General features: G+C 44.8%; 2 protein-coding genes and 1 long non-coding RNA gene across 7 annotated transcripts in view; 1 reads left to right on the forward strand and 2 right to left on the reverse strand.

Annotated features, from left to right (window-relative positions):
- Positions 1–212: 212 nt before the first annotated feature.
- OXSM (3-oxoacyl-ACP synthase, mitochondrial) lies at positions 213–3,607 on the reverse strand. The gene is made up of 3 exons (XM_019953604.2): positions 3,514–3,607; positions 1,842–2,850; positions 213–651 (listed from the first exon to the last, which is right to left on the reverse strand). Exons 2-3 carry the CDS (start codon positions 2,819–2,821, stop codon positions 249–251), a joined length of 1,383 nt encoding a protein of 460 aa, XP_019809163.2. The 5' UTR covers positions 2,822–2,850; positions 3,514–3,607; the 3' UTR covers positions 213–248.
- Positions 3,608–7,474: 3,867 nt separating this feature from the next.
- Positions 7,475–13,473, reverse strand: LOC139180141 (uncharacterized). Its single transcript, XR_011564449.1, has 2 exons — positions 8,394–13,473; positions 7,475–7,700 (listed from the first exon to the last, which is right to left on the reverse strand). It is a non-coding gene; the product is annotated as an uncharacterized lncRNA (long non-coding RNA).
- A 248-nt stretch (positions 13,474–13,721) lies between these two features.
- Positions 13,722–27,440, forward strand: part of NGLY1 (N-glycanase 1) — a 58,446-nt gene continuing 44,727 nt past the window's right edge. For 3 of the 5 annotated variants that reach the window (XM_019953481.2, XM_019953483.2, XM_070781533.1), the window contains exons 1-2: positions 13,722–13,900; positions 21,725–21,839. In XM_019953481.2, the coding sequence (XP_019809040.2) occupies positions 13,761–13,900; positions 21,725–21,839 (255 nt within the window). In that variant the 5' untranslated portion in view covers positions 13,722–13,760. Of the gene's footprint in view, positions 13,901–14,628; positions 15,313–15,631; positions 19,110–21,724; positions 21,840–27,440 lie in introns of those variants that run through there. The other 2 variants (XM_070781532.1, XM_070781531.1) reach the window with 2 other exon arrangements.

The following is a 27,440-nucleotide window of genomic DNA, read 5'->3' on the forward strand; positions in this document are numbered from 1 at the left end:
CACTGGAATCTAGGGAGCGGGGACGCGGAAGCTGTAAAGCATCGTATGATGTACAGGACAGCTCCCCTTTCCCCAGCAAAGAAGTACCCTGCACAAAACATCCACAGTGCCAAGGCTGAGAAACCCAGATAAGAATAAAGGGTGCCTGGGTATCATTATACAAAAATATGCATTTATATAAATGTATTATTTCTCAATGAAGTTTACAACAGTTAAAAACATCAATATTTAATTACAAGTGATTTGTCCTACATGCCAGCAATACAAAGTGTTGCATTAGTACCGCCGAAACCAAAGGAATTGGTGAGTGCAATTCGTCTGTTCTCAGCTTTCCATTCCTGTGCCTTGAGTGGCACGTAATTGAGATCAAAGTGCGGCTCTGTGCAGTCCAGGTTTAGAGTAGGCGGCAGTTTCCGATGGTAACAAGCCAGGGCAGTAAAGGCGGCCTCAGCTGCCCCGGCAGCCCCCAGGAGGTGCCCTGTGGCTCCCTTGGTGGAGGAGACCGCAAGGGCGTGTGCGTGGTCTTTGAAAAGCTGTTTGATGGCTTTGTTTTCAGCAGCATCTCCCAAAGGCGTGGAAGTAGCATGTGCATTGATGTAGGATACCTCTTCAGGTTGGATGCCTGCATCTTTCACAGCAGCGGCCATGCATCTAATAAATAAGAAAAAAGCAGTTGAACTCATCAGAACAACGCTTCATTTTAACAAGCCCATCATCTGTGGGCTTCTCCAGTGGTTCAGTGGTAAAGAACCCACCAGCCAACGCAGAAGACATGGGTTCAATCCCTGGGTTGGGAAGATGCCCTGGAGAAGGAAAATGGCAACCCACTTCAGTATTCTTGCCTAGAGAATCCCCATGGACAGAGGAGCCTGGAGGGCTACAGTCCATGGGGTCACAAAGAGTAAGACATGACTGAGCGACTGAACACACACTCATTGTCCATAGGACTACAGATAATGGCTACAGAAATATCCAAGTACACTGGATGAAAAGAACCCTTTTCGTTCCCATAACAGAACAGCATCTTGGATTACCACGTGTACTAGAATGCCATCTGCATGGGAATACCAAGGCACCCCCAGTACCCTGGACTGATTCATCACTGTGACATAAACATATAAGCCTATGGATTTTATAATCTCTAATAAAACATATTTCCATTTTATTTGAACTGTCCTTTTTTCCTGGAGGAAAAAGCCATGTAGACTCAGCCTCAGAATAATTTTTCTTTGGGGAATTTCTTATCAGTGGGGTATGCATACAGAGTTAAAATAAGGAGAAAAGATTTATAACTATGATTTAATTTTTTCTTTCACATTTAAATGTAAAACTTTGCATATTTCCCAATAATCTAAAAAAAAAAAATCCACACAAAAATGTGCCATTATCTTAATGCTTCAAATATCTTTCAAAACCTTCTTATTCAGGCCATAAGAATTCTAAGTGAATGAAGAAGTACAAAGCCAAACCTCCAAACAGACAAATTTTAAAATAAAATATTTCAAAAAAATAAATAAAACATTTCTCTGGGAAAACCTTTGAAAATCTCATGGATGTTAACACTTTTTTCAGTTCTGGGTGCCTCGATTTCCTTAAGAGAAGGAAATATAAGAGTATAATCTGAAGTGTGATGAAGGGCTTCGACCATCTCCTCATCCAGCTGGCTGCTACGCTTGACATTTCCAGTACCAGCAACTACTCAATAAAACTCAAAAGGATATTCAAACGTTTTCAAATATTTCAAACACGGTCAAACACCAAGGCCAGATACTACCATTTCCCCTAAGTTGAGCCTCCAACAGTCTTAGCTGAAGAAACGGGAACAAACGAGCAGTCTTTACCTGAAGGCACCCTCTCCTCCAGGGTCGGGGGCGGTTATGTGGCCGGCATCCCCGGAGAGTCCGTAGCCCACAATCTCTGCGTAGACCCGGGCCCCTCTGCGGAGCGCATGCCTGTGTTCTTCCAAGACCAGCACTGCCGCGCCTTCTCCCATTACAAACCCGTCCCTCTGGGGGTGAAACGGTCGACAGGCGGACTTCGGATCCGTGTTTGTGCTCAGAGCCCGGGCTCTGGCGAACCCAGCAAGGGACAGGGGGCTGATGCAAGAGTCCGTCCCCCCGGCCACCATCACGTCCGCATCTCCGTGGGCTACGAACCTGAACGAGTCTCCCACCGCATGAGCCCCGGTGGTGCAGGCCGTGGAGACCGCGTGGTTGGGGCCCTTAAGCTTATGGCGGATGCTGACTTGGCCTGATGCCATGTTGACCAGAATCTTAGGGACGAAGAATGGGCTGACTTTACTGTAACCTTTGGTCTGAAACGTCAAAGCGGTTTCGGAAATCACTTCGAGAGGAACCATTCCCATGCCGATTGCGACGCCTGTAGCTGCCTGGTCAGCTTCTGATTGAGGGTGCCAGCCCGCATCTTTTAAGGCTAACTCAGCGGCAGCGATGGCCATCACCGTGGGAGGAGACATGGACTTGGTATCTGACTTGGGCACAAAGTTTTGCTCGTTGAACTGCCCTTCATCACAACCTCTTGGCACGTAAGCAGCAACGCTGCAAGGGATGCTCTGGTACTCGTCGCCAACCAGGGAGACGATTCCACTCTCTCCCCGGACAAGGCGGTCCCACACCAGCTGAGTTCCAACGCCAAGAGGGGTCACTAAACCGATGCCAGTGATGACGACCCGCCGACGCAATCCCGGTGCTGGTGCGGTTGCCAAAAACCGCCTTTCATTTACTAATCGCTGGCATGATCTTGCATGTATCAGATGACATTTGGTAATCCTTAGGAAAATTTGCAAGCCGTCGGACAGCATGGTTGAAATTCAGAGGCTCAGCACCTTTCCTGGAACAGAACACAACACGCCCAACAGGTATATTCACTGTGGTTTAGAACACCTTAAAAGGTCTAAGAAAACAACATCCAGGGTGTGGTTTTCAGGCGTTCGGTTGTGAGCTGTTAAGGAAACTTAGGGAAAATAACGTTACTTCATTTTAATTTATACTTATTATCGAACCACTGTTTGGACGCAGCCCTTTTCAGACTCCAATTACCCTAAGATATTCGAAGACAAAGGGGTGAAACGACAATTCATTCGAATCACAGAAACAGAACTTGACTATGAAACACATACGGGCACTCCTGGCCTGATACGGCTGCGGAAAGCATCCTTTTTCAGGATGGCCGAGACCGTATTACATTTAATGCTTCTGGTATTAACGGAGTAAAACACATTTCGGGGCGTAGTCTTCGAAGTAGGGGTGAGAGGACTTTTTGGATCCTCAACACGGAGAGAACCAGGATTTCTGCGACCGCGAAGGTCAAGGGCGAGGGGAGGCCGGGGACAAGGGACGGTGGCCAACTACCAGCACCGCCCCAGACACCCGGGGAGGGCGTGGAGAGAGGAACAGACAGCAGCCCCGGGTCCTCCACGCCGCTCTCCGCACCCGCCCCCGACCCGACGGGGCGCCGGAGCGCGAAAGCCAAAGAGGGGCGAGCGGCCACTACCTGCACCTGGTGCGGCCCGCGCAGCCGCGGTCCCCAGAGCCCGGCGGGCGATGCGCACGCGCACAGGCACGTCCGGGCTCGCTGGCGCACGCGCACAGGCACGTCCGCGAGAGCGCGCACGCATGAACGCGAGGGCGCGCGCGCCCGCTGGGCCGAGCGCCCTTCCCCCGCGTCCCCTTGGCGGAGGTCAGACCTTCCTGGAGGCGGATCCCGGCTCCGGGCTTTAGGCCACCTCGGCCGCTCCAAGATAAGCTGGAACGCTGGCGAAACGCAAGGAGAGAGCCCGTCAAGAGGGGATTTTTTTTTTCTCCCCTAATAATGCCCAAATAGTCTTCTGTTGTGGGGAAAAGGGGCACCGTCAGAATTCTGCTAGACTCCTAGGGAAGAGTTAAAGACGTTCCTGTGTCTTTCCAGTAATTTCTGGATCGCCCACAGCTGTTTGTAGTAGCAAAACAGGCCGAAATAAAATGCCCAACAGCAGGAAGTCGGCTGTGAGTTTTGTTGTTCAGTGGCTACATCCTGTCCGACTCTGCGACCCCATGGAGCACAAAGCTGTGGTACATCTAAATGCTCTGCGGCCACTTAAAATAATTGTGTGTGTGACTATTAATGTAGGGCTCCCCGGGTGGCTCGGTGGTAATGAAAGGCTTGCAGGTGCAGGAGACAACGGGGTTCCATCCCTGGAGATGGAAATGGGGCAACCCACTCCGGTGTTCTTGCCTGGGAAATCCCAGGGACAGAGGAGTCTGGACAGCTACAGTCCATGGAGTCGCTAAAAATGGACTTATTTATTAATGTGGAAAGCCATTGATACTTTGTTAGAAGATCCAAGTCGTAGCTTGTGGTTTTACTTTTTAAAGGGGATTTTTTTTGGGGGGGGGGGGTTGTCTGCAAAGTATGTACAGTAATGGTGATGTCCCTCCCACACACACCTTTTTTTCCCAGCGGTGCAGAGACTTGAGGAATCTTAGTTCCCCCTCCAGGGGTGGAACCCAGGACCACCCGCAGTGGAAGCGCTGAGCCCCACTGGACCTCCAGGGAATTTCCTCTCACCCTTATTTTTGCTTAGTTTTGTTTCCTATCTTGTCTACAGTATTCAAATAAGCCTTTCTAATAATAAACTTATGTTTACTTTTACAATGTATTTTCAGATCTTGGAGACAGGAATAGAACAAAGAAAAATGTAGACATTTATTTCTAAGTCTTCGAAAAATTCAGCAACTTATTTGCTCAGAGCTGACTGAATTTATCAAGGGAAAAATAACATGAGTGTATTTTTTAAAATGCAAGAAGTCAGCAAGGTAGTATTTAATGGAAGAGCAAACTCATTGGAAAGGACTCCGATGCTGGGAAAGATTGAAGGCAAAAGGGGAAGGGGGTAGACAGAGGATGAGATGGTTGGATGGAATCATCGACTCAATGGACATGCATTTGCGCAAACTCTGGGAGATAGTGAAGGACAGAGGAGCCTGGTGTGTTGCAGTCCACAGGGTGGCAAAGAGTCAGACCTGACTTAGGGACTGAACAACTACAGCTCATGTGCTGTCCCAGGTGAGTTTTGTGTCCTTTTTCCTTTTTTAGTTTTTGGTCCTGCTGGGCAGCTTGCAGGATCTTAGTTCTCCAACTAGGGATTGAATCTGCACCCTCATCCCTTAGCAATGAAAGCATGGGGACCTAACCACTGGACTGCCACTGAATTCCCTGTCCTTTTCTCTCCTTTAGATAAAGGGTTGACTATATACCTGTCAGCATATTTGTATCTTTCTGGGCAATGTCTCTTGAAGCATTTTTTTTCCAAGTAGAGTGCTTTGCCGTCTTTCCTAGCTCTAGAGGATTTGGGAGAAACTTAGCTTTTCCTGGTTAGTAATGGATTTAAATGTGTCTGGAAATACACTTTTTCTAAAATTGTTCCCTAATATGACCTTGAGTCATCCTTGATCCAAGGCCTAGTCCATCACTTCTTAGTACAACCTTCTTTCAATGATAGTAGAGTTACTTTAAGAGAAATTAAAACAAACATGTGGTTATAAAATACAACTAAATGAGTGAGAAGTACCCAAATTTGCTCTCTCCTCTCTTCATTGATACACAGTTTTCGAGTCACAGTGTGAAAAGACCTAAAATATATTTTATGAAGCCAAACTCATATGTAACATACAGTTTTAACACGCTGTTCTTTTTTCTTTCATACATCACAAAATTATCTTGGATAACAAGTGACAAGTTGATTAAAATATTGTAGAAAAGTAAAGCCACTGATAAGTCATTTCATTTTCATTTCTCCTTCTGATCTTCCCTTTGGTCTGGAAAGGGGTGAGAAGTTTTATGATATTCTAATAGCTGTCTATGGTTTAGTACCATGCGTGCGCATGTGCTTAGTCACTCAGTCGTGTCTGACTCTTTGCGACCCCATGGACTGTAGCCCACCAGGCTCCTCTGTCCATGGGGATTCTCCAGGCAGGCATACTGGAGTGGGTTGCCATTCCCTACTCCTCAGGATCTTCCCAACCCAGGGATCAAACCCAGGTCTCCCTGCATTGCAGGTGGATTTTTTACCATTTGAGTCATCAGGGAAGCCCTTTAGTACCATATTCCTTGCCAAAATACATTGGTATTTTATCTAAAATAAAAAACTTCAAAATGGCCCCACTTACCATAGTCTCTTGTTCAGCCATAGATTTACTTAAATTTTTGTGATTTGGTTCAAAACTGTATTTTGAGGTATAGTTCCCGTTCTCTGTTAAAACATTTCCACCCAAGATGACTGTTCTCTTGCTCTGCTCAACTAGAGTCTGCTTCACCTACATCTGTTCACATGACTGACCTTCCTACATACTTGCCCCAGCCCCAGTGAGTGATTGTTCTAATCTTTAGATCGGAACCCCCCTAACGTGACAGTTCTTCGAAGGGGCCGTGAGGGGTGTGCCCCTCTGCTTGCTTCTCCTGGTAACCTATGAGCTAGCCGGATGTCAACGTGGGCCCCCTCCCACCGGAAGCAAAGACCCCTGCCATGGTCCTGCCCACCTGCCCACCGTCTGCAGCACACATGTAAGATCCCTCCGTCCATTAAACCATTGATGTCTCTGGGCTCTTTTTTCAGTCTTGAAGTAAGTACAGGATTTACAGGCCTACAGGGTGCAGACCAACATCCAGCAAAACTGAGCTAACTTCTAGATGGACTTCAGCTTCTCTTTTTGCTTGTACGTTCTTTTCTTCAACATTTCTGCCTAACCTGAGCCAGAAACTGGCGTATGAAAATGAATAGGGTATGGTTCCTGCTTTCAAGAAGTTCATTGTCTAGTAGAATGAAATACCTGTGAAGACAAATATGTGCAAAGTACTGAAACAGGTGCTATAATAGAAGAATATAACAGAATTATAATAATATGAAAGAGACAATATAATACTATGGGTCAATACCACCTTCCAAAGTCAAGAAAGTCTTCCAAAAAGTTGACCTTTGAACTGCATCTTGAAGATGCGTAAATGTCTAGTAATCTTGGTGGGAAAGGGCATCGTGCCGGGCAGAACAGAACAAATTCTGAGACCTGGTGTCTTCTACACGTGCTGGTAGTAGTTCAGTGTGGCCAACACTGGATTTGAGGTTGGGACAAAGCAGCAGGGAAAGTCTGAGAGTGAAGAATGGGCTGATGGGAACAAGTCTTGGGTTTTGTGCAAAAGACTTCGGATTACTCCTGTAGGTCAGAGATGGTATGTGGGCAGCCCCAGTCTGCAACCTGTGGTCTGCAGCCTTCTTTTATTGACTCTAAATTCCTCTAGGAAGGAAATGGTACACTCTCTCATTCCCTACCCCAGGCCCTCTGCTTCTTTTTGTCTTGAACAAAGCCAGTTACATTCAAATTTCTTGCCTAATTCCTGATATCACTTGACTGTAGAGAGTGTGCTGAATTGCTAAAATTTGGTCTTTGTACACTAGTGCTGGATTAAATCTCAGACAAGATTCTGAGTGAAACAAAAATAGCTTTATTGCTTGGCCGGGCAAAGGGGGTCATAGCGGGCAAATGCCCTCAAGGCTGTGTGTCCTGCCCTAGAAGGCGTAGTGAGGAATCATGGTGTTCAAGGATCAGGGCATGGTCAGCTTGTGGACGTCCTTCTGAATGGCTGGTGGAGAGGTAATCCGGAGTCAGCATCATCAGCCTTCTGGTTCCAACTGGTCTGGGGTCTACCTGCTTGTGGGCAGCATGCAATTAACTTCTCCACCTGGTGGGGGTTTCAGAATCTGCAAAACAGCTCACAGGCCAAGACTCAGAATATTATCTATAGTCCTTGAGAAAGAACTAAAGGTCCTTGACTTTGTTTAATGGCCAAAGTATTGTTTTGTCCTGCTTGACTGATTCCCTTTGACTAAAGTCTTTCTACAGACAGAAGGCAGGCGGAGGACATGGGTGGGGGGGTCTGTTCCCGGAAGTCTTTATAAGGGTCTTGCTTAGTTACATGTGGGCAAGGGGTAGCCATGGAAGACTTCTCAGTGAAGAATAACATGATCAGAGGGGTGATTTAGAAAGAGCATCATTGCAGTATGTGCAGGGGAGTTGGAGGATGTGGGAATGGCCTTGGGGAAGAGAGTGCAGACTGGTGGGGCCTGAACAAGGGCAATGGTGAGGAGGAGAGATTGCTAGGATGCTGTCCTTAAGTGTGTGTGTATTTGGTGGGGGGCGGGGGGGGGGGATGGTGATCTCCCATAGCTGGGATGTTCGCCCCTTCCTCACTCCATTAACCTCCAAATTTAAGGGTTCTGTTCAAATTCTTCCTCTTCCATGAAATTTCAACAACAGTGGAATTTTCCTTCCTCTAAATGAATACTTCTCAAACTTTACTGGGCACCTGAAAGGCTTACTGCACAGATTGCTGGGTCTCACCTGTAAAGATGGGGCTTGAGAGCTTCCCAGGAGGCTCAGTGGTAAAGAATCCGACTGCCAATTCAGGAGACGGGTTCAATCCCTGGTCCAGGAAGATCGCACATGCCCCGAGCAACTCAGCCTGTGTGCCACAACTACTGAGCTTGTGCTCTAGACCCCATGAGCCGCAACTGCTGAGACCCGAGCACCCTCGAGCTGTGCTCTGCAACAAGAAAAGCGCTGCAAGGAGAAGGCTGCACCACACAGTGAGGGAGGAGCCCCCACTTGCCACAGCTAGAGAGAAGCCTGCACAGCAGTGAAGACCCAGCACAGCCGAAAATAAATAAAATTATATATAAAAAAAAAAAAAAGATGGGGCTTGCGAACATCCTGATGAATTCCCTGGTGATGCTGCTGCCGGTCCAACCAGTGAGCCGACTCACAGGGACTCCCGTGAAGCCAGCGGGCCCGTGCTCATCCCCACTGCCTCTGTGCAGCACAGCAAGCACCTTTAGTAGCCACTGCATAACTATTTGGTGAGTGAATGAATTACGGAATGAATGAATAAACACATGCGTATGCAGATGCCACTTTGTACATTTCTTACCGTGGTTTTTTCACAGTGGCTCTTTTTGTTTCATCAACTAAACGGCTATCTGTGTATAAGGTATTATTATTAATTTTGTCCTTCCTACTAGATTAAAGGTTTCTTATGTCATTCATCTCAGGCTGCTTTGCAGAGTGCGTGCTCGATAAATAGTAATTGGTTATATACATGATACGATCATACAATAGTGAATCATCACATACTCCTGAAAGGCTTCAACCCCTCTCCTTGCCATTGGCCTTCATTTAGGTCAACATTTTCATTTTTTATGACAAAACCTGTCCCAGGGAAATTTTAGTGAGTCGTATCTTTATTTCATCTAAGAATAGTGCCACCATATGTCATTTGTCTTCTAAAGATGGTGTTCTTAATAAAGCCGGAATCCTAAAAGGAAATTCATTACTCTGAAGCAAAAAAAAAAAAAAAATCAAGTGAACGGAAAGTTCAAACCTGATTTAATACTAGAATATCCTTTTATGTGTTTGAAGCAGTGGTGGGTATAAAGAGATTAAGAGTAGCTTAATATCTTCGATTTTTCTACAGGAAATTGAAAAATCAAAATATTTTCACCTTACGAAAGTAGAAGAAGCAGACAAGGAAAAGAATGAGTCAAGTCCCTTATAGTAAATTCCTTAATAGCTCCATAAATGGTATCCTAGAGAGATTTTAGTTACTCAAAGTAAAGGGTAATTGGGAAGGAGTAAAATTTCAGATGAATTAAAATAAACAATAACTCAGTGAATTACCTTGAAATGAGGATTTTTATGACGTTATGGACTGTATGATATTATAATAGCATTAATTTTGTAGCACTGGTTTTCACACTACGATTGCATGTTTCCCACAGAAGCACCCCCAAGACCAACACCTGTCAAGGGAAAAGCTGAGTTGCTAATACTCTATTCGTCCCCACACCACATATGCATTCCTGCTTCAATCCTAGAGTGCCTCCACTTCGGTGTTTTATATATACTAGGTTTTCTCTTAAGATTTTATTTGGGGGAAAAAAAAAAAGATGTTCTAGATCTTTAAAAAAAATCCTGACTATTAGATAGTATATGGTAACCTTATATGATTATTATAGAATAAATACGTTGATGGAAAAAGAAACTCCAGGGGAATACAGTTTGTGATGGAGATAGCTAATCACAACCCCAACCCCCACCCCCATCCTCCCTGCTTGAGGGTTGTGGGTGCTCCCTGTCCAGCTAAGGACTACATTTCCCAGCCTCCCAACCTCCCCAACTCCGGCGGACTTTTACCTGGTCAGGGCTTCCTTTTTACCAGTGATACAGTAAAGAAAACGCTGTTTGTCATTTCTGGGCTCGTGAAGCAGATATGCCTTCTTTGTGCCCAGCCACTAAGTAAATGCAGAAGTCTCTGAGGCCATATAGCAGTAGTTAACAAACCACAAGCTAAATCCAGAAGGGTGCTTGTTTTTGTAAACGGTTTCATTGGAACATAGCTACACCCATTCATTCTAAAGTACAGTTGACCCTTGAACAACATGGGTTTGAACTGCCTGGGTTCACTTAATATATGGATTTTTTAAAATATTAAATGCTACAGTGCTACATGGTCTGCTGTTGGTTAAATCCTCAAATTCAAAACCACTCAATACAATCTACGAGCTACAGTGGAACCTCACATATATACAGAGGAAGTTATTCACAGAATTTGACTGCCAGGGAGTGTTGGTGACCATAACAGCCCATGCTGTTCACCCTAACACCCCATGTTAGGGGTGTTAAGAGCAAACTACTGTTTGCTGCAGAGACAGAGTAGTTAAACAGTTGAAACAGAGATGGTATGGCCAGAAAGCCTTAAACATTTACTAAATGGCAACCCATTCCAGTATTCTTGCCTGGAAAATTCCATGGACAGAGGAGCCTGGCAGGGCACAGTCCGTGAGCATGGGATTGCAAAGAGTCAGACACAACTGAGCAACGGAGCATGCATGCACATGGCCCTTTATAAAAAATGTTTGTTGATCTCTATGCTATGGGATAAAGGAGCCTGGGGCCCTGAATCATTACACGGAGGAACTGACAAATGAGAACTGCACTATTAAACTGTTGTGTGAACAAGAAAGATATTTATGTTAAATCATGGAAATCTTTAGTTACAGTAGCTAACAACAAATTATCAGTTAAACACACTATGCTTGGAACCTGGTCCAAGAATATTATATTTATTAATATATAAATATTATATTTATTAAATCTTCTCACACATATCTGGCAATTGAACAATAATTGAAGTAGATAGTATAGCTCAGGGCCTTGCTCAGAGATACTGGAAGAAAATTTCAAAAAGCAAACTGAAGATAAGGCATCAAGAAAATTTAAAGCAACTAACTTAGACAAAAACTAACCTATTTAAAATCTATCATCAAGAAATAATATTTGTTGAGGTTTGGAAAGGAGTTTCTGCAAAGAAAGGAGGCATTGGTAAAGCACATTTTCAAAGGCATGGAGAGGCAAAGCATGGATTAAAGAGGTTAGGATCCATCTTCTAAAAGGAATAGAGGACACTCATCACAGCCTTTACCTGCACACCAAAGTCACAAATCGATCCATGCCCTTACTATATGGTATGCATAACTTGCTGTCTCCCCTTTCCCCTCTATCCTATTGTCATTATTGGGTCTGTGTTTTATTTTGGTCAATAGAGTCCCCCACCTACAACCTGCACTTTTGAAAAACACTTCTTTACAGAAGCACAATACTATCTGGGCTGGGAATGATGCAAGAGATTTTCAATCATTTATCTAGTTCTAAAAGGAATCCATAGAGGGGAATCCCAGCAGAGTTCATAGCCATGCCTTTGGTTTTGAAAACTGTTTGCTCCTTCCTCCTGGGGTCTTTCATCCCCATTTATTTAGGAAGGCCTGACAACCTACAGATGACACCACCCTTATGGCAGAAAGTGAAGAGGAACTAAAAAGCCTCTTGATGAAAGTGAAAGTGGAGAGTGAAAAAGTTGGCTTAAAGCTCAACATTCAGAAAACGAAGATCATGGCATCCAGTCCCATCACTTCATGGGAAATAGATAGGGAAACAGTGGAAACAGAGTCAGACTTTATTTTTCTGGGCTCCAAAATCACTACAGATGGTGACTGCAGCCATGAAATTACAAGACGCTTACTCCTTGGAAGGAAAGTTATGACCAACCTAGATAGCATATTCAAAAGCAGAGACATTACTTTGCCAACAAAGGTCCATCTAGTCAAGGCTATGGTTTTTCCAGTGGTCATGTATGGATGTGAGAGTTGGACTGTGAAGAAGGCTGAGCACTGAAGAATTGATGCTTTTGAACTGTGGTGTTGGAGAAGACTCTTGAGAGTCCCTTGGACTGCAAGGAGATCCAACCAGTCCATTCTGAAGGAGATCAGCCCTGGGATTTCTTTGGAAGGAATGATGCTAAAGCTGAAACTCCAGTCCTTTGGCCACCTCATGCGAAGAGTTGACTCATTGGAAAAGACTCTGATGCTTGGAGGGATTGGGGGCAAGAGGAGAAGGGGACGACAGAGGATGAGATGGCTGGATGGCATCACTGACTCGATGGACGTGAGTCTGAGTGAACTCCGGGAGTTGGTGATGGACAGGGAGGCCTGGCGTGCTGTGATTCATGGGGTCGCAAAGAATCGGACGCGACTGAGCGACTGATCTCTGATCTCTGACAACCTGTGAGGAGGAAGCTGTAAGATATTTTCATTTGGGAAAAAGCTGGCGGTTGGAGTACAGTTTCCCCACCATCTTGGCTGGATCTATTGAGGCCAGCCTTGGGACACAGAGGAACCCAGGTTTCTGCCATGTACCAGCCAGCACCCTCTAGCCCTGCCCAAAGCCCGCAGCCCCGTGTACCAGCCCTTCCACCCCACCCCTGGCCCAGACTACTGAGTCAATTTCCCAGGCAGGTTGATAAGAGGCTTTCTCTGTCTCCTTTCATACTTTAATGAGACTCTGTTACACAAAAGCTCTTGAGTGATCAAGCCTGGTCCCTGGTCCATGGTCCCGAAGCTAAGTCTTCTTCGGAGATGACGAATCCGACATGTTCACTGGAAACTATCACTACCAGACTGCTACTGCTGCTGCGAAGTCACTCAGTCCTGTCCGACTCTTTGCGACCCCATAGACTGGGAGGACCCCATAGACTGTATCCTGCCAGGCTCCTCTGCTCATGGGATTCTCCAGGCAAGAGTACTGGAGTGGGTTGCCGTTTCCTCCTCCAGGGAATCTTCCCAACCCAGGGATCGAAGTCGCGTCTCCTGTACGGCAGGCGGATTGTTTACAGCTGAGCCACTAGGGACGCCCAATACCCCTGGGCAAAGCTCCTCGTTCTAGAGGATCAAGACACCGTCCCCGTCTGGTGGAAGCTCCTTGAGTCCTGACCACCAGGTTTCTCTCTCCGTCCAAAACCTCAAAGCTCCCAAACAGCCCCCAGCAGGCGGGGACAAGGCCCCCGCCCCGGCTAGACGACCCAGTCCCTGGAGACCAGTCCCCGCTCTGGAGACCAGATCCCCTCTCCCCGCCCCGCCCCGCCCCGCCCCATCTCCCCGCCCCGCCCCGCCCCGCCCCGCCCCGCCCCGCCCCATCTCCCCGCCTCTCCCCGCTCCTCCCCCCGCCCTCCCCCAGCCCTCCTCTCCCCGCCCCGCCCCCCGCCCCGCCCCCCGCCCGTCGGGCAGGCCGCGGGCGCGGCGCGCCGGGGCGCCTGCTCAGAGCGCGCGCGGCGCGGGGCGGGAGCGGGTGGCGCGGGGCGGGGCTCGGCCGCGTTCGAGCATGGCGGCGGCAGCGGCGGCGGCCCTGGGCGGCTCTGCCGGGTCCGCGTCCCCGGCCGTGGCCGAGCTCTGTCAGAACACCCCGGAGACGTTCCTGGAGGCGTCCAGGTTGCTGCTCACCTACGCGGACAACATCCTTAGGTGCGGGCCATGGGGGGACGCGGACGGCAGGGGGGGCGCGGCGCCCGCTCGGCCCGGGCTCGGGGGCGGCCGGCCGGTGGTGCCGGGGACGGGGGCAGGGTCGCCGGTGTCGGGCCCCCCAGGACGGAGACCCGGCCTGCCCAGCCCCGCCCGAGGGGAGGCGGCGTCCCGACCTGACCTGGCGTCGCGTGGGGCGGGGACGGGAGACGCGCCCGGAGCTCCGGCCGTTGAACCGTCTTCTGAGTCCGGACAGAAGCGGCCACAGGCGTCTCACGCCCCCCGGGCGCCTTCAGCTGCCACGGGCGGCTGAGAAGTAAGTCCGGGGCGCGCCGTTCTCCGGCCGGCGTCGGGTCCGCCAGGGCAGTCCTGGCCGGGGGCGCTTTGTTCACCCCCAGACCCTCGAGGGACCTCGCGGCTTGGGGGCGTCGGGAAGTGGAGTTTGGACGACTTCCCTCGGCTCCTAGCTCCCACGACGTGGTGCCCAGAGGGACCTGAGGTGGGGGTGGGAGACGGACCTGAGGTGAGGGGGGCAGAGGGCACCTGAGGAGGGGGACAGAGGGGGACCTGAGGTGAGGGGCAGAGGGCACCTGAGGAGAGGGACAGAGGGGGACCTGAGGTGAGGGGCAGAGGGCACCTGAGGAGGGGGGCAGAAGGGACCTGAGGAGGGGGGCAGAGGGCACCTGAGGTGAGGGGCAGAGGGTTACCTGTGAAGGCTCTGCCTGCCGTCCCCCCCTCCCCCTCTTTTCCCTCTCCCCCTTCTCCCCCTTGGATCTTCCCGACCCAGGGGTCGAATCGGGGTCTCCCGCATTGCGGGCGGAGTTTTTACCAGCTGAGCCACCATGGAAGCTCTTCATACAGGTAACCTTAATAACTTTACAAGTGAATCGAAGGAACAACACATGGAGCCCTTGTCCTGAGCCAGGTGCTCCGAGGGGTGCAGTGTGCACAGCGGCACGATTGTGACCTATGTGGGGGCTGTCTCCCTCCTCTGTGACACCTTCTCGGCTCGCCTTCCCTACCCCAGGAGGTCGAACAGTTCTTCAGAGCTCAAGGCTGGTGCCGGAGGACTCTGCCCTGAGTGAGCCCGAGGCAGTGTTCTCCAGAGCCCATGCCCCGCAGGGACCTCCCGCCTGGGGAGCCACCCAGCTGTTCAAACCCCGTTATTGGGAACAGGGAGTTGGCCTTACAATAAGGATTCACTTCTGCTTTCAACCCAGTGAAACCACAGATGCTGAGATCAAGGTGTTGTGAGGAATGAAATCCTTTTGCATCACAGTCATCACTACGAATGTTTACCAAAGTCATAGAAGAAATTTGTCATGCTGTTCGTGCATGTTAGATCTTTACCGTGGCTTATGTTTTCTATCTTAAAAAATGTTTGTCTAAAAAAAGAAGTTAGAAGTTGAACTCATGTAAGTGGAGATGGTGTGAAAAACGACCTGTTCTAGTTTGTCTTAAGTAGTAATATTAGTTCCCTCATATTCTTATAGTTCAAACTCCTTTCGTCTTGGTGGGGCTGACCCACATTTTCTTCCCCTTCCAAGTCCATTTACTAGCTTACTTGTTAACAGAAAAGCCCCAGACTTCTTCTTGAGCCCTTAGCCTTTCTACACTGCAGATATGCTAGAGAACAGAGGAGACCACAGTTTTCTGTTTTGATGCTTTAGGAAATCCTTTAACCTTAGAGATAAGGGGGTGTGGGGGGGGGGGTTGTCTTGATATCCCTTACACCTACCTCACGGTAGTTATAGTATTTTATAGGGTGAATGCTGAATTGAGAATTTCATTTGAAGTTTGTTTTTAAATAGCAATATTTGTCACTGCACACAGGTGAAAATAATACTTTGGGTTAAATTTTAAATTTCTGCTTCAGATGATGCTTATCCTGTTCCCCAACTAAGAGTCTTAAAGTTCGTGAAATTATAGAATGAAGTATATGCTAATTTGCATGCACAATATACCATGGGTTAGAACCTTTTTTTTTTCCAGTTCATTAACTTCTTGATAAAAATCCACTGTCTTCAGTATCTACCTTTCAAAAATCTGTAATAGTTTTACTGACATTCCACGTGGGCTCCCTGGAAAATTGGCTTCATTTATTCTTTAAAAAAAACATTTTATTTCCCACTAATTTCCTTTGCGAACTGCACACAGTTACTGGCTATGAACTGCACTGGGTATGATTGGGAAGGGCTAAGAATGGAAAGTGGTTTCTTCCTTCAAAGAAAACATGTCTAGGAGAAAGACACAGATACAGAAAATAGCCATAGCATAATACCTGGAGGACAATTCGAGGATGATGTTTAAAAGCTTACATATTTATATGAGAGGAGATAGCAGGGACCTGATGTGGAACGGTTTTGAGAAGAAAGGTTTGATAAGATGACATATATTTGACGTGATAGGCAACAGAAAGCACTTGTAGTTTCTAGACTCAGAGCATAATGAGAGATTCATGTAGAATGATGATGTAAGAAGACGTGGGCATGGGTTTCACGTTTGAAGTTATTGCAGTCAGCATGTGCGTAACTGGATGAATGGAGAGGGAACTGTAGGCAGGGGTTGGCAATCCTTGATGACTGAGTGCCAGGGGTACAGCTGGTAATGGGAGGAGACAGAACGCCTGAAATAACTTCAGATTTCTCATCTGGGTTACCACTGACACCTGGAGAAACTGAGCCAGGCAGTTAACAGAGAATGGATGAGTTTGTTGGCAGCTGTATGGTGGAGAGTGTTTGTAATCAAACCAGTGAGTGGGTTTACGTCCCAGTCAGCCGTTTCCTAGAAATGTGATTATAGGCAGTTTATGTAAACTCTGGGTATCAATTTCCTCATGTTTAACAACTTATTGACCAGAAATGTATTAATACATCTTGTTACCATTAATACATCTTGTACCAAATACAATTTGTTACCCAGATGTTATTGACCAGAGTGTTTCAGTACTCAACTACATAAATCATTGGCCACCGGTCTTAGTTTCTACAAAAATCCCCTGGTCAATAATGTGTTAACAGAAAAGAACAACACTTAAATTATAAAACTGTCACAGAAGTTAGAAATAAATAAAGGACATGGCACACATGTTTGTTTCTCTTATTCAGGTTTTCATGTTAAGCTGGGTTACGTGCACATGTTTCCCATGTTGTCAGCTACAGAGATTGGTAAAGTTAGAGCCAGAGATGGTTCCCAGATGATTCTGAAGGCAGAGAGATGTTTTTGAAATTCTTCATGTACATCAGAATAACAGTTTTTCAGAAGGACTAAGAAATAGTGTTTCAAATGACCTACAAAATCACTTCTGTGATCAGTGATAAAAATACAAGATTATAGAATTCACTCATGTACTAAGTTTCCATTTGTGAGAAGTCTTTCTGGGATTGTGCATTCCAAAGAAAAAGACAAGTAAATTGCTCAGATCAGATCAGTCACTCAGTTGTGTCCGACTCTTTGTGACCCCATGAATTGCAGCACGCCAGGCCTCCCTGTCCATCACCAACTCCCGGAGTTCACTCAGACTCACGTCCATCAAGTCAGTGATGCCATCCAGCCATCTCATCCTCTGTCGTCCCCTTCTCCTCTTGCCCCCAATCCCTCCCACCTATACTTAATTCCTAGCATTTCAGAAATTCTGAAGTAGAAACATTTATGTTTTCCTTTTCTGAGAAAAGGAAAGTTGTGACTCAGCGGGAGGCTTTTTGCTAGTACATCTTAAAATCTTAGAAATATGGTTGATTATGACTTTTAGGGTGAAAAGCAGGGCTTTTTCTAACTATACAGTTGTAAGTTGTTGTTCAGTTGCTGAGTCAGCAGGCTCCTCTGTCCTCCATTATCTCCCAGAGTTTGCTCAAATTCATGACCACTGAGTTGGTGATGCTATCTAACCATCTCATCCTCTGCTGCCCTCTTCTGCTCCTGCCTTCAGTCTTTCCCAGCATCAGGGTCTTTTCCAATGAGTAGGCTCTTGCATCAGGTGGCCAAAGTATTGGAGCTTCAGCATCAGTCTTTCCAATGAGTATTCCTGGTCGGTTTCTTTTAGGATTGACTGGTTTGATCTTGGACTCCAAGGGACTCTCAAGGGTCTTCTCCAGCATTGATTCTTTGGCACTCAGCCTTCTTTATGGTCCAGCATCCATAAGTGACTACTGGAAAAACCATAGCTTTGACTGTATGGACCTTTATTGTCAAAGAGATGTCACTGCTTTTTAATACACTGGCTAGGTTTGTCATAGCATTCCTTCTGAGGAGCAAACATCTTTGAATTTCATGGCTGCAGTCACTGTCCACAGTGATTTTGGAGCCCAAGAAAATAAAATCTGTCTGTTTCCACTTTTTCTTCTTCTGTCTTCCATGAAGTGATGGGACCAGATGCCATGATCTTAGTTTTTTTTTTAATGTTGAATTTCAGGACAGCTTTTTCACTCTCCTCTTTCATCCTCATCAAGAGGCTCTTTAGTTTCTCTTTGTTTTCTGCCGTTAGTGGTGTCATCTGCAGGTCTGAGGTTATTGATACTTCTCCCAGCAATCTTGATTCCAGCTTGTGAGTCATCCAGCCCGACATCTCGCATGAAGTTATCTGCATATAAGTTAAATAAGCAGGGTGACAATATACGGCCTTGACAATATACGTACTCCTTTCCTAATTTTGAACTAGTCCATTGTTCCATGTCCAGTACTGTTGCTTTTTGAACTGTGTGCAGCGGACCACGTTTTGTGAGAACTTTTCACTATGACCTCTCTGTCTTGGGTGGCTCTGCACGGCATGACTCAACTTCATTGAGTTATGTAAGATCCTTTGCCATGACAAGGCTGTGTGATACATGAAGGGGTCAGTTGTAAATACAAAGACTAATTTTTATATAGATGAAACAATTTGGTAATACCTGTGGGTAAGACAACTCACAAGATACCAAAATGTGTTCAGAGTGATGGTTGAGTGAGATTCAGGAAATTTTGCTGCCCTTTGAAGCCCCATCTCTTCAACAGCATCATCTAGCAACCAGAAGAAACCTCAAGCTAAGGTGCAAAGTAATTGCTAAACAAGCAAGATATATACTGGAAGTCATAGAAAAAATTAATGCTCAGCAGAGATAGGAAGAAAAACATCAAAGAGTTACAGCACAGAAAACTTGAGAAAAATCTGCAGAGAATTAATGGAAGATCAGACAAAGCTGAAGGTGATCCTTAGAGCTGCTTTAGACACCACAGGGTAAGGAGAGTAGTAATGAGCTCAAGGAGAGTGGCTGCACAAGGCTTAAACTGTGAAGCTAGAGTCTAGGCATGTGTGTGTCTGTGTGTGTGTGGTGCTTTTCCAAAGGCAGGAAATGGGAGCTGATGGATTTGAGGGCTTAAGAGGTTGACTTTCACATCAGTCTATACTCACGACTATAGCTGGTCTGCTCGACACGTTTTAAAAGAGGAAGACAGGATTTGGGTAACTGGACGTTATTGCCATTTTTTTGTTTGCAATATGCATTGAATGAGAAAAACAGATGAATAGTATGTGAGGTTCAAAGATAGTGTACAAAGACAGGAAATTGCCTATTAGATGCTAGAGAGGAAAATCTAAAATATACAAAGCCCATATCAAAGATGCTGCATCGACAGTTACTTTGAAACACATCAAAATAATAAGCTGTATCAGAACAGCTCGTGTAAGTTTTATAAGAATTTTTAAACACTAGTGGAAAGGGGAAGAAAAATTAGAAAAGTAAGCGCAGTAAAAGACTTTGATTATGTAGAAATCTGGGAACTGTTGGGAAAAAGTAGATAAGAGCTCTGGCACTTGCACCAGTAGACTGTACCATCCTGGTGGTACTGCTTTGTTTATCACCCTGTGGGACGTGTTGAGAATCATGAAAAGATGCCTCATTTATCTGTAACCAGCTTTGATAAAGGTAGGGTTATGCTGTCATTTAATGTTTACAATGTAAGAAAGAGTGGCACACTTGTGACATAGTGTAGCAGAGAAGCCAGGGGTGCTCAGCGTTTTGCTGTGTCCAGGCAGCCCCCACAACAAAGGCCAAAGGTCAGTATTGCCAAGATTTAGAAACTCTGATCTAATACACAGAATAAAATAGTAAGGCACCTGTCTCTCCTTGTGTTTCTGTCATTTTATGGCAGTGACCATTTTATGACCTTCAGTGAAGAACAGTGCTTTTGTTTTTAATTTCCAATCCTTTGTGGACCTATAACTTCTGTAAAATACAATGAAAATTTCATGGCAGTGTCAAGTTACTATAATAATAGTAATTGAATGCTCTCAATTTCTGTATTCCTCATGGATGAATAACAAAGAATAGATTAGCACCAATCTGGACACTTTAAAGAACACTATTTTAGAGCTTTTGTCTCTGAATATTCTGTAATAAACTTGTGCAGTTTTTGAAATTAAGGAAAAGAGGTTTAAAAAAAGTTTCATGTGTTTATGACAGTTTTTTAGCAACAGGAGCTGCTCGATGGAAAAAAATGTGAAATAGGTTGAAACTTCCACAATTAAAAATCCCTATCTTGGCTTTGTTTTTATATCACAGTATCTAGAGAACATGTATAAGTTTAGGACTAAGGTGGCTGGTTATCTGCTAGCATTTGTCCACCCTGCCATTCCAGACCCCAGACTGATGGCCTCAGGACTTCCTCTGTGGACACCTGACACAGCCACAGAAACCGTAGTGTCGTGCTGATGGAAGCCACTGCCATTGGACTTCCCTGGTGGCTCAAGACGGTTAAGAGTCTGCGAGCAGTGCAGGGGACCTGGATTTGATCCCTGGGTCAGGAAGATCCCCTGGAGAAGGGAATGGCAACCCATCCCAGTATTCTTGTCTGAAGAATTCCATGAATGGAAAATACAACCCATGCGATCACATAGAGTCGGCAACCCATGTGATCACACAGAGTCGGACATGACTGAGTGAATAACACTTTAAGTTTCACCATTTTTAAGGATGTCACTGTCAGATATGAAACCTACTTATCCTAAATTATGTTCAGAAGGCCTTTTTGAGTATAATACCATGGTTGTCTGTAACTTTTTTTTTTTTAATAATCTCTGGTTTATCAAGATTATTAAAAATCTCAAAAATATTTCATGTGCTTATCTCACCCCATGTGTAATATTCAAAATCTTAATTATTGTGAAAGAAATTGATATCTTCATTTTATATCATTACCATACGTATTGTGACAAAAAAATATATCTTGAGCTGAAACAAGACTTGTAGTAAAAACAACCATTGGCCTAAGGAAGGAAGAAAAGTCAAATGACTGTTAAGTTATAACTAGGTTCTTGTTTGTCAGAAGTAAAGTCTTTAAGGAACTTTGGTTCATTTTTATGTAACTTCTTAGTTTCTTGTATTCATTCATTTCATAAGCATTTGTTAATTTTTAATAAACTATAAATTATTAATACCATCTACGTGTCAGGTTAAGTTATCCTTGATGATTGAGATCTATCAGAACAAAACAGGCAAAACTTGCTGCCCGTGTCTGGAGCTTACTTGAGTTTTTTTCTTAGCAGTCCCAAAACTCATAAAGGTCTCTAATTTTAACAGCACAGAAATAGAAAGTTGTATGTATGTTCCCTCCTGGCAGCATTAATATGATCAGCTGTGAAGGTAAACAGTGATACTGTGCTAAATGTGCCCTGAGGGAAGAATCACCAGATCAGGGTGTCCTTCCACACCGGCTGTCTGTAACGTCTCTGTAAAGTCAGGCTCTCTCCTGCCTTGAGGGAATATAGCCAGTATAAAACGTAGAAAGAATATAAAAACATGGTGAAAATTATAAATTGTTATATATAATCAGACTTTTTTTTTTTTAAATCAGAAACCCTAATGATGAAAAATATAGATCTATCCGGATTGGAAACACAACTTTTTCTACTCGACTCTTGCCTGTCAGAGGAGCTGTTGAATGTTTATTCGAAATGGGATTTGAAGAGGTAAGTGTGTTCATGGCTTTCTCTGCAGTTTATGTACAGAGCATTCATTGTAGTGTTGACCAGTGATTTCTAAACAAGATAATGTTTTTTAATTGATTCGTTCAGGAAAGCTGTGGAACTAGTTATTTCTTCACTTATTGGACATTGAAAAATCGCAGTAAATATACTTTAAAATCACAGTAAAATATAACTGCTCTCCCATGGGGAGAATTCTTACCATCTCCGTCCTTTAGGGAGGTCAGACGTGCAACCCAAGGACTAAATTCTGGCTCATCTTAGACTTTTAGCCAAAATCTGCTATGTGAGCACAGAAGAATGGCCTCCGACCCCCTGTCTCCAGGAAGAAATGAAAAGGGTAAAAACAGAAAGGTCGAGTTTAGCTGCCACACATAAGGGTTCTCTTCTGTGACAGAAGAGAAGACTCTCAAGAGTTTTGTGTTTGTTTTTATTTTTAGGTCAGACAAAAAGTTTGGTGTTTCCATCTTGTGGAGTCTGTGGCATAGTTTAATTTTATGACACAGGAAAGGAGCTGTCCAGATGATGAGCTTTCTGTGTGTACGCCTGTGCTTAGCCATTTCTAGTTTATGGAGTACTGAAAGACATCAGACCTGGATCTAAAGACTGAGTGGTCAGTAGCAGTCAGGGCTGGCAAGGCTGTGGCCGCTGTTCAGGAGGTACACTCACTGAGTGGCCCTGGGTGCACTTGCCTCCCCACCTCTCTGCTTCCCTTCCCCCGTCAGCTTCAGGCCTTAGGAATCCAGTGGTGAAGAGGTAACAGATCCCATCTCACTTGGAGCTTGAATTCCAATAAGGCAGACAGACAGATGTGAAAACATATGAAGTACGTCTTGAAAAGACATCATAAGCCACCGTAGGTGGGGGCAGCCATGTAAGGAAGAGTGGTCGGCAAAGCCCCGGAGATCACGTTTGAGCTGCTGAGTGAGGAGAAGCAGTTCAGGTCTCTGACGCTCTCGGGTGAGGGCTTTCTGGTCGCAGAGAGTGGCCTGTGCAGAGGACTTCTGGCAGGTGTAGCTTTGCCACAGAGGCAGGCAGAGGTGTGGGCATGGAGTTTGGGGAACTGTGGTAAAAACGACTTGGTGACAAGTGGGATGGGAAGCCAGTGAAAGGTTTTAAGCAGGGAAGAATATTTTTAAAGACTGCTCTAGCCATTGTACAGAGAATATTCTGAATGTTCTGCATGAGGGTGAGGGCTGAGCTCCGGGGCCAGGTAGAAAGCTTATTGTTTTTGTCTGCCTGAGAAATGGCAGTGGTTTGTGTGAGTTCTGCGAGGGCGGGCTTTCTGTCTGTGGTGTGCTCTGGCTCCTGGGGAAGGACCAGTACACATAGGTACTCAGTAAACATTTGTTGGATTAAAGACCGACAGCAATGGGAGTGAGGGAGTGGAAGGATCCAGGATTTGTTTTTTGAAGCAGAGTCTGTGGGACTTGCTGATAAATTAGATGTGGAGTATGAGGGAAAGGAAGAAGTCAGGGTGACATCTAGGTTTTGGTTTGAGCAACTGAGTGGATGGGAGTTCCATTCACTGAGACAGAAAAGTCTGGAGGGTAGCAGGTATCAGAGGAAGAAAAACTACTAGCTGTCTTTTAGATAGTTGTAACTGGTACACTGTTAAATATTCAAGTAGAGGTGTCAGAGAGTGAAGAAGGCTATGGTGATTGCAAAGGAGAGGGCCAGGGTAGTGTCAATTATTGTGTCATCTGCTTGTAGCTGCTCACAGGCATCTGAACATAAAGAAGTTAAAAGTATAGACAGGGAAAATTGAGAAAATAGCTGATTTTGTTCAAGGAAATGCAAATTTTTGAGTCAAATGACAGGAAAATTAAGTAAATGATTCTTGGGTGGGGAAGATCCCCTGGAGAAGGGATAGGCTACCCACTCCAGTATGCTTGGGCTTTCCTGGTGGCTCAGTTGATAAAGAATCTGTCTGTGGACAAAGGATTAATTTCCAAAATATACAAGCAACTCATACAACTCAGTACCAGAAAAACAACCCAATCAAAAAATGGGAAAAAGACTCAGACACACATTTCTCCAAAGAATACATAAAGATGGCTAACAAACACATGAAAAGATGCTCAGCATCACTCATTATTAGAGAAATGCAAATCAAAACTACAATGAGATATCACCTCACACCAGTCAGAATGGCCATTATCAAAAAGTCTACAAACAATAAATGCTGGAGAGGGTGTGGAGAAAGGGAGTCCTCTTGCACTGTTGGTGGGAATGTGAATTGATACAGCCTATATGGAAGACGGTGTGGAGATTCCTTAAAAAGCAGTAATAAAACCACCATATGACCGAGCAATCCCACTCCTAGGCATATACCCTGAGGAAACCAAAATTGAAAGAGACACTGTATTCCATTGTTCAATGTATTCCATTGTTCATTGCAGCACTATTTACAATAGCTAGAACATGGAAGCAACCTCAATGTCCATTGACAGATGAATGGATAAAGAAGTTGTGGTACATATACACAATGGAATATTACTCAGCCATAAAAAGGAACACATTTGAGTCAGTTCTAATGAGGTGGATGAATCTAGAACCTATTATACAAAGTGAAGTAAGTCAGAGAAAGATAAATGTCATATAATCACAAATTATATGATATATATAAATCATAAATATTATAATGCATATATATGGAATCTAGAAAAATGGTAAGAATTTATTTACGGGGCAGCAGTGGAGAAATAGACATAGAGAATAGACTTAGGGACATGGGGAGAGGGGAGGAGAGAGTGGGATGATGGAAAGAGTAACATGGAAACTTACATTACCATATGTAAAAGAGATAGCCAATGGGAATTTGCTGTTTGGCTCAGGACACCCGAACAGGGGCTCTGTATTAACCTAGAGGGGTGGAATGGGGAGGAAGATGGGAAGGAGGTTCAAAGGGAAGGAGATACACGTATACCTATGGCTGATTCCTGTTGAGGTTTGACATAAAACAGCAAAATTCTGTAAAGCATTTATCCTTCAATAAAAGTAAATTAATTAAAAAAAAAAAAAGAATCTGCCTGGGATGTGGGAGACCTGGGTTCGATCCTTGGGTTGGGAAGATCCCCTGGAGAAGGGAAAGCCTACCCACTCCAGTATTCCTGCCTGGAGAATTCCATGGACTGTATAGTCCATGGGGTCGCAAAGAGTAGGACATGACTGAGCGACTTTCACTTTCAAGTAAATGACAACTGGAGACTACTAGTTAAAGTTTATTGTTAAAGAGTCAGTGGAATCAGATTTATCTTTCAGCAGATATTTGAGTTCCAGGAGAGGTGGCCAGCTGTTGCAATTGCCTGGGAATGTACTGGTTTCAGCAGTGAAATCCCACACTGCAGACAACCCCTCCACCCCAGGCAGACTTGTTGTAGTTTGGTTATACCGGTGCCAGGTGACAGCCAGGTTGAGAGTTGGAGTAGTATTCGACACAAATGGAATCACAATCTCAGAAAAGGTTATCGTGTTTTCAGACTAATTTATATTTAGAGTTACTGGCTGGCTTTGGACTTCACACTTCAGGACCTGTAGAAGTAAATGTTTTATCAGTGTTAGCCAGTAGAACTGAAACTGAACTTTGCTTCCAGAAAGAGACTTGGTGGGCTTCGAGGTGCAGTGGGAATCCAAGACCTATCCTGAAATTTTCAGACTATTCTGTTTTATGAAAATTCTGAGGAGGAGGTGGAGAAAGACTGGGATTCACAGGATGGGTGACCCATTAGGCCAGCTTAGTGGAGTGGTTCTCACCAGGAGCCGTACCCACCCCCAGGGAGGAGTGGGCATCGTAGTTTTAGTTGTCTGGGTGACTGGAAGATGTCACCAGCATTTATTGGGCAGGGACTGGGTTGACTTACACCCAGCAGTGAGAATCATCTCAGCAAGAATGCATTGAGAAACATAGATTTTGTCAAATATTGGAATCCTGGTTGGTTTCTTAAAATGTTGTTTGATCTCATGCATTAAGCCTATAGTTTTGTCCTTTTGTGAAAATGCAGTGCTGTTGATTAAACTTTTTGGTACGGACACTTCGTTCATAATCACACATTCTTTCAGGACTGGTCCTTAGAAGATGGAAGGGACAGCCTCCCCCCCACTGTATTAGGGGGGCCTCTCTGAGCTGTTGACCAGGCAGACTGCTGCCTGTGGGGCTCCCTGTTACCTGTCCATGGTGTCGTCTGCTTTCCTCTGTGTTGCCTGCTTACCATGTGAGATCAGAGGCCTCCTTGTTTGGTTTTAAACCAGGCGTCTGGTTTCTCTTTCTAGACCTTGTCATAGGTAGTAGGTGGTTCCTTTCTCATGTTGGAAAATCCAGCATGTTCCATTTTGTGCCAGTCATCGTGTGTGTGATCATGGCAACAGTCATTAATACTTTGCTCTACCCTTCCAACTGTTTGTACAAGCTTGTGGGATTTGATCTCTGTTCAGTCTCGGATGGAGGTAGTTACAGCGTAGCAATTACGGTTATGTGAATCCTTTCATTGAGGTTATTCAGAACATCAAGCAGGTTATTTAACTTCTGAGCCTTCATATTTTCATATGAAAAGCGGGGCTAAACCTAGTACCTACCTTTCAAGGTGGCTATAAGAATTCTTTAGGTAATGTGTGCACAGTACCTAGAAAGACATAAATGCAATAAATGATAGTAATCTTTTTTAATGGCTGTTTTGGGTAATATATGGAGATCGCTGACCTCTCTTGGCTTTTTAAAAAGGATTCACTTGGGATTGATCTTCATGTCGTTATCGACTAAGGTCTTGGTCAGTTGATTCCTGTAGATCCGCCATCAGTAGGGAAATATAGTCATTCTCAATTGTGGAGTTTAATTTAAATGCTCAGGATCTGCAGGTTGGTCTGCTGCACTTTATAACTGTTTTCTCCCATTTGCAGTTGGGGGAATTACTGTTTTAATACTGTTGGTTCTCAACACCTTAAACCTCGATTGAATAAATTCTCATTTTACTTTTTGTTTTTGTTTTGTAATTTGCCGACTGTTGTACATTGTGAGCTTTGTTGTAATGTTTATTGTACTTTAGAGCACTCTGTATTATGTGAATTCATTAACTGAATCACTTCTTAAAGAATTGGATTTTTTTGTTTGTTTGGTTGGTTGGTTTGTATCACCTTTGTATTACTAAATAGCAATCTGTAGTTTTGAAATGACCATCAGGGTGTAATTTTTGTTACCTTGGAAGAATTAGTGGACCCCATAGACTTCTAATCATGCAGCTATTCTTAAAGACTTGAGAAGATTCAAAGGTTGGTATAGAACTTGGTATTGGTTTTATGTGACCAGTGGTCATTTTGAATGGCCGTATCTATAGTATCATTATCTTGTAGGAAATTTCATGGAGAATAGTTTTATCAAATCCTGTTACAGAGAAGATAGAAATGTGCTTTTTTTTTTGCAGTTTTTAGGAGGCTTTCTGACTTACTACAGTATTCCTAAAAGATGGAATGTTTTTAAAGATCTTTTGAACCAATAAGATAGGCTAAACATTTGATGCTAAAAAAGAGACAGATTTTCTTAATTTTCTGGTATACCTTTTCCTGTAATTTTTTTTAAAAAGTGCCATAATG

The sequence above is a fragment of the Bos indicus genome, chromosome 27 (genome assembly GCF_029378745.1).
Source record: "Bos indicus isolate NIAB-ARS_2022 breed Sahiwal x Tharparkar chromosome 27, NIAB-ARS_B.indTharparkar_mat_pri_1.0, whole genome shotgun sequence".
NCBI lineage: Eukaryota > Metazoa > Chordata > Mammalia > Artiodactyla > Bovidae > Bos > Bos indicus.